Here is a 6815-nt window from a genome sequence, read left to right as displayed (position 1 = left end):
AGATTCGTGTTTTTAAAATTGTAAAATTATAAGATTTAAAAGAATTCTAATACTTGAGTTTTAGGAAATTAAGCATTGACTCCAATAATCTAGATTTTCAAAATTCAAATTTTTTTAATTCTAAATTTTAGAATCTGAAACGTTTAAAGCAATTCTAGTACTTCTAAAATTCTGGCTTCTAAAAATAAATTCCAAATGTCTGCATTCCTTAGAATCTCATTTTTACGGTTTCAAAATTTTTCGATTTTAGAATTTGAAATTTTACTTCTAGCAACCTAACAGACAAACCGATGTTTCCGGAATTGGAATTTTCAATCTGTGGGCAAAGGATTATTGAAATCAAAATTCCAAAAGTTCTAATTATTAAGAAATTTCCAAATTTTTAAAATTCTCCTAAGAATTTCTAAAACCTAAATACGAGTACTTTTATAAAATTTTAGACTAAAAATCAATCAATAAATTCCAAAATTCTAAAATCTTTTAGTTCTTGTTCTTATAATTGTAACATTATAAGATTTAGAAAAATTCTAATAGCTACTTGAGATTCAGGAAATTAAACAATGATTTCAAAAATCTAGATTTCCAAAACCCATTTTTTTTATTCTAAATTCTAAAATCTAAAATTTTGGTTATAGAGAAAATATAGATAGATCCCAAACTTCTGCATTCTCTAAAGTCTCATTTTTTTGGTTTCAAAATTTTACGATTCTAGGATTTAAAGTTTTAAGTACTTTCAGCAACTTAAAAGAAGGTTCTAGACAATATGAGTTGAAATTTATCAGATGTTAAGGCCGAGTTTCATAAAAAAATATTCACCTTTAATTTTGAATTTTTTTATTTCTAAAACACTCTGTATATACAAATATTTTTAAATAATAAATAAACATTAAAAAACAAAATAAATATTATAAAAATTACAAACGCATCCTTCCATTCATGTCTCCTTCTTCTTCTTCTTCTTCTTCTTCTTTATTTATTTAATTTTTGTAAGTATAGCAATGGCGTTAACAGTGATATTAAGAAAATCGACTTCAACTGGACCAACATGTATAGATAAAGGAGCCCGTGCCTTATTTTCCTCTTTTGGACGTTTTTCAACATTAGTATAAGTTAAGTAAACGCGCACTTTGTCTTCCTTTTTTTCTTCTTCCGAGGAAGAATCATAATCGAAAAAGTCATACTAAAATTAAATAAAATTTTAATTAATATCACAAAAACAAAAAAAAAAACTTACCAAATCAAAAAAAGGAGCACCAACGGCTCTTGTATAAACCAACATTGCACAAATCACCAGAAAAGCAACTGGCATTTTTTCCACTTTCGAAATAACTCTTCAAACTACCTACATAATACGTAAATACGAGTACTTCAGTATTTCTCGTTTTTATATTTTGTTTACATCCAAACATAAAATTGATAACAAATTATGATTTCACATTTATTTCGTTGTGTTATTAATAGAAACCGTGATCAATTTTCAGTTTTATCACACAAAAGAATTATCTAACAAAAATAACAAAAAATTAAATAATTCCGAAACGGAAAAAGATAGACCTATAATAGTACACATGAAGTTACATTATTTTTTACGTAGAAACTAAAAATGTAAAAACATATAAGGTGTTCTATTTAAAAAAATATAACTTTGATATACTACCTTGTATGCAACACCCTGTATAAGTTAAAAATATTTTTAAATTGTGCATCTTAACCAGATCCACTACATGTTGAAAACGGCATGTCAATACATCAAATACCAAAAAAGTTATAGCCCAATTACACACCCCTGGATCACCCTGTATACAGGGTGTTCCGTCAAAACGCCACATTAGAAGTATTGAGAGTTCGAATAATCGTATTTATTTGAAAATTGGTACGTAGCCATAATCCATTAAGTCCTTCTAAATGAAAATATTTTCAAAATGGCGGCACTTCCGGTTATACCGGAAATTGGTCTCAACTTTCTTATTTTAAATGGAATGGTATATTTTTTACTGCATTTCTGGATTAATCTGGTTATTTTAAGGGAGTTTTTATTAGCTTTCTCTATACCTAAATTTAGCCGTTTTTGAAATATTTAGACCTTTTTGAAAATTTTTAGATCTGCACCTTCCACTTTAAAAATCGGTAACTCAGCTATTTTTTAAAATTTTGAATTTGCTTTTTGGCATTTGAAAGGGAGAGATTAGATCTTTCTTCTGGTGTTTTCAAATTCTGAAAAAAAAAATAACAAACTCTAAAATTTTAAGGTTACTTTTGTAATAATTCAAACACCCATAACTCAATTTTTCTAAATGAAATATCCCATTTTTTATTTTACCAAATTGAATTTTCAAGTTATGGTTTAGACGGAACAGAAATTAAAAAAAATTGAAGAAAAATACTCATATTTTATTTATGCAAGATAACGACTAGTTACAAATCTTAAAACCTCCACATCGGTTTCTTCTTCTCCTCTCCCTCGGTTTCAGACGGCTTTCTCGATCTTAAAACCGGTTTTGGACTCTTTGGAGTGCCACTCAACCTCCCCCTCTGTACTTCCCCCGATTTCACACTTCTCCTTTGTTCCACTTTATCACTCCTTGTCTCAATGTTCGGCCTATCTTCGCTCTTCTTCTTGAAACTAAACCCAAACATTTTCTTCTTTTTCTGAAGCTCGTGATGCAACTTCTCCAAATCTTCCTTAATCTTCTGAAGATCGTTTTGCACACTACTCGTATTCTCAACAACGGACAAAAAATGCTCCCGCTCCACATTCGGAGTCAAATAAAATTTTCGAGTCAGTGTGGAAATGATCAAAGGGACATGTCGGGAATTCTCCTCGTTGATGTGACTCACCAAATCGATAATGTCGTATTTTTTGCTGTGATTTCTCATGTTTTGGCTGAAATTACTAAGAAATATCTGCACGTGTGGGGAGACATCTAAAAATTATAGAAGAAAGAATATATAAAAAATATACCAGGTGAATAAAAAGTATGGAACCAAGCGTTTTTTTCATAAACTAAGCACTTTACGAAAGAAATAATTAGTGTAGCGTAAAGTACAATTGAAATGTGACCATTTATCAAGAATAACATTTTTCGAAATTTCTTTTAGTTTTCGAGTTCTGGAAAAAAGTACTGACTAAAAAACAATTCTGTTTAATTAGAGGTCATTTTTAGATCATAATCTTTAATTAAAAAAATTACCATGGAGGGTTGCCATTTAAAAAAAAAAAAAAAATTCCAGAACTCAAAAACTAAAAGAAATTTGTAAAATTTTATTCTTGATAAATGGTCACATTTTAATTGTACTTTACGCTACACTAATTATTTTTTTCGTAAAGTCCTTAGTTTACGAAAAAAACGCTTGCTTCCATACTTTTTATTCACCTGGTATATAAAATATAACAAAATATATACAGGGTGTTCCGTTTTTATTGTTACAAATTTAAACAGGTGATATGATATTCGATTCTAAGACAAAAGTTTCCTATAAACATGTATCGAAAAATGCTTGGTAAGGGAGTTACACCCCCTCAATGGGGGCTAATAGGTTTTTGCTAATATTTCAGAAACCATTTAAGATAAAATTACAAAATTTGGTACAGATGATGACCTTTATACACCTAAACGAATTCAAACATCAAATGTCAAAATTTTTAATCAGGGGCGTCCGAAACTGGTGGGGTTTAGGGTAAAAAAATACCCTATCTATTTTGGCTTTAGTTTTCTTTAGTTATGCATTGACCAAAATGGTGGTCACTTTGAACAACTCCTTTAGATTTAGGCAAATTCATTTAATTAATGTTATTATTGTTACTGTAATGTAATGTTAATTAGTTGAGGTTGATTAAAAAATATAAATTTCTTGCTTTAATATTCTGTAAATTCTGATTTATTATGAATGTTGTATTGGTGTGTAACATAAATTTTAAATTAATTTTATTCAAAAACAATAAGTTGTATCGATACAAGAGAGACTTTTCTGTGATAAACTATCGAACTTAAGATTTTGTTGCTGAAAGTACCGAGAAACTAAAGCCAAAATAAATAAGGTATTTTTTTACCTTAAACCCCTCCAGTTTCGTACGCCCCTGATTAAAAATTTCGACATTTGATGTTTGAATTCGTTTAGGTGTATAAAGGTTATCATCTGTACCAAATTTTGTAATTTTATCTTAAATGGTTTCTGAAATATTAGCAAAAACATATTAGCCTCCTTCCAGGGGGTGTAGCTCCCTTACCAAGCATTTTTCGATACATGTTTATAGGAAACTTTTGTCTAATAATTGAATATCCTATCGCCTGTTTAAATTTGTAACAATAAAAATGGAACACCCTGTATAAAAGAAAGAAATTATAATCACTAAAAAATCAAATTACCATCGACTTTTTTATACACTATTAACATGTCAGATTCGGCGGGAAAGTCGTAGACTTTTTCAAAAGCCATACTTCGGTGTCTCAAAGCGTCCGATTGGACGGCATATGGGGCCCCTGAGACCTAAAATCCTTGTAAAAATCGAAACATTTTTGGTATGACTTACACAAAACATGAAAATTTTGGGTTTATTCTTCAATTCCGGACAATTATTCGCCGAAAACGTGTTCCAAATCTCTTTCACTTGAAGGTAGTTGTTTTTGCGTTCGTTCATGAAAGCGATGGTTCCATTCGGGTGTTTTCTTTCAAAATAGCCGATAAAAATCATAAAAAGGCCACTTTTATTGGCCGATTCTTTTTTAACTAAAAGTGAGAATGTATAGGGTGTGGCTGAAATCGCGCCCCAGAGAAAAATTTCAAAAAAAAATCAACAAGAAATTAGACTTTTAGGGAAATTTCGTTTTTCATGTTGTTGGTAACTAGAATTTTCAGAAGTAATTTTGTATGTCTAGGGTTGGTTACCCTTTGTTGATGACAGTTGACGTTTTCTATCATTTATACATACTAGCTGACAGGTGACTTAACCTAAATTTTGACACTAGTTACGACATGTTTTATGGCAACCAATTCACGAATTCCCTAAATTCTTGTAATTTCTTACGACAATAAGATAAAATACCAAGAAGATAGAAAATGTTCTTAAAAATTCTATCTGTCAAAAAATTTTGACAATTGACATCTTTTTGTCTATCTTATATATGTTTTTTTTATAATTATTTAGTATAAGTACAAAAATTTTGCCAATAAACAAAGTTACAATTTAGAATGAGTAAAAACATTGTATTTCAGAACTAATTTTGTATTTTTTTGCAAGATTTCAGGAATTTCTAGGTAAGAAATGCTCCTAATATAATAAAAAATAACGTATTTCAGAGCCAATTTTAAAATTTTTTGCTTTGTTTTGCAAAGTTTTTTTAATTTATTTAGTTTCTTGATTAAAAAAATGTTTAAAACTTATCAAAAGAAGTGAAAATAAGGCTTTTTAGACCTAATTTCGCAATTTTCTGCTTTATTTTGGCAAAATCTAGAATTTATTAAGGTCCTTAGTAAAACTCTTTAAATTCACCAAAATAATAAAAAATAGTAAATTTCAGAAGTAATTTTGGAATTCGCTACTTAGCTTTGGTAAAATCTCATAAATTTTGGAAGTTTTTTGGAAAAAACGCTAGATAACTTAAAAAAAATAGTGCATTTCAGACTTAATTTTACAATTTCTTGCCTCATCGTTTTGAGAATTTTTTTCAAATTCATTTAATTTCGCAGGAAAAATGCTCTAAATCTTAGAAAATAAACAAAAATAGACCTAATTTTGTTGTTTTTTACCTTGTTTTAACAAAATTTTCCAAATTTTATGAGTTTCTCGTTAAAAAACACACCTATTTTGGAGTCAATTTTGCAATTTTTTGCCCTGTTTTGGCAATAGAATTTTTTTACCATTTTTTTCCATGTTCCTGGTATCTTACCTTAGATGGCATTTTTCTCTGGTGCACCCTGTGTACCACCAAATTCGGTTTTGTTCATCGACTTACTTTTCTCAATATCTTCATAAAATTCTTCCCGTGTGTTGAGATTATGTAAATTGTCATTATTCACTTTATACTTGATATATTTTGCTGCTTCTAACAATTCTTCAGCCGTTCCTTCATCGTAATCGGTTTTGAAAATGTGCAATAACACATTTTCTTCAACATCGTGTTTGTATTCATCAGGAATTAACTCAGTTGATGGTTTTATAACAATTTCTTCTTCATCGTAAAAGGATTTTTTTCTTTTGGTCTCTGTTATAGTAAAACCAACTGCGTCAGTTGACATTTTTGCAACAAATTAAACTAACACAAAGGTACTTTGGTCGTCGATAAATAGGTTATCAATATTTTCATTTACTCAGATAAGATATAGGTGAAAATTTGCACTCGACTTTTGTGTCAATAGTGACAAAAAGTGTGACATTTTTTTCCGATAAAGTTAAAATTTTAAGCCGTTTTTGAAGAGTTCTTGTTTTTTTTTTAATTTAGGGAATTTTGTGAGGAAAATTCAAGTCATCTGTCATTGTGCGTAATTGAATTTTCATGTTCGCCACGACTGACATTGTTACCAACATTAAAAACAAAAAATACCCTAGACGCATGGAGGTAGTATTAACTATAGTACTAATACTAGGTCCATGACTAGACGCTTTAACCACCCAAACCCAAAGGCTAAGTCGGCTTTTTTCAACTTTAATTAAATAATTTTGATTAAAACAAATCTAGAACATCTAGATAAATTTTATCATTTGACTTATCTCTTGACTTGTAAGTTTTATCTATGGTGCAATACAAAACTAGCTTTGTCATTGTTCGAATATTTTTTTTTAATCTACCGAAAAATGTCTGAAACCTAAATACAGT

General features: G+C 29.2%; 1 protein-coding gene across 1 annotated transcript; it reads right to left on the bottom strand.

Annotated features, from left to right (window-relative positions):
• Positions 1–2370: 2370 nt before the first annotated feature.
• Positions 2371–6272, bottom strand: LOC123014617. Its single transcript, XM_044413824.1, has 4 exons — positions 5955–6272; positions 4532–4728; positions 4368–4488; positions 2371–2924 (listed from the first exon to the last, which is right to left on the bottom strand). The coding sequence occupies exons 1-4, from the start codon at positions 6235–6237 to the stop codon at positions 2425–2427; spliced, it is 1101 nt and encodes a 366-aa protein (XP_044269759.1). The 5' UTR covers positions 6238–6272; the 3' UTR covers positions 2371–2424.
• Positions 6273–6815: the final 543 nt, after the last annotated feature.

Source organism: Tribolium madens, unplaced genomic scaffold, assembly GCF_015345945.1.
Source record: "Tribolium madens isolate multiple individuals breed KSU strain unplaced genomic scaffold, Tmad_KSU_1.1 Scaffold_97;HRSCAF=244;Tcas5.2_LG3a, whole genome shotgun sequence".
Classification (NCBI taxonomy): Eukaryota; Metazoa; Arthropoda; class Insecta; order Coleoptera; family Tenebrionidae; genus Tribolium; species Tribolium madens.
Note: the sequence above shows the minus strand (reverse complement) of the source record. Positions and strands in the feature narration are given on the sequence as shown.

Coding starts and splice junctions, on each gene's coding strand:
- LOC123014617 (XM_044413824.1), bottom strand. CDS start 6,237: ATGTCAACTGACGCAGTTGGTTTTACTATAACAGAGACCAAAAGAAAA. Junction 4,489..4,531: donor CCAAAATTTTCATGTTTTGT/GTAAGTCATACC, acceptor CAAGGATTTTAG/GTCTCAGGGGCCCCATATGC. Junction 2,925..4,367: donor AGTGTATAAAAAAGTCGATG/GTAATTTGATTT, acceptor TATAATTTTTAG/ATGTCTCCCCACACGTGCAG.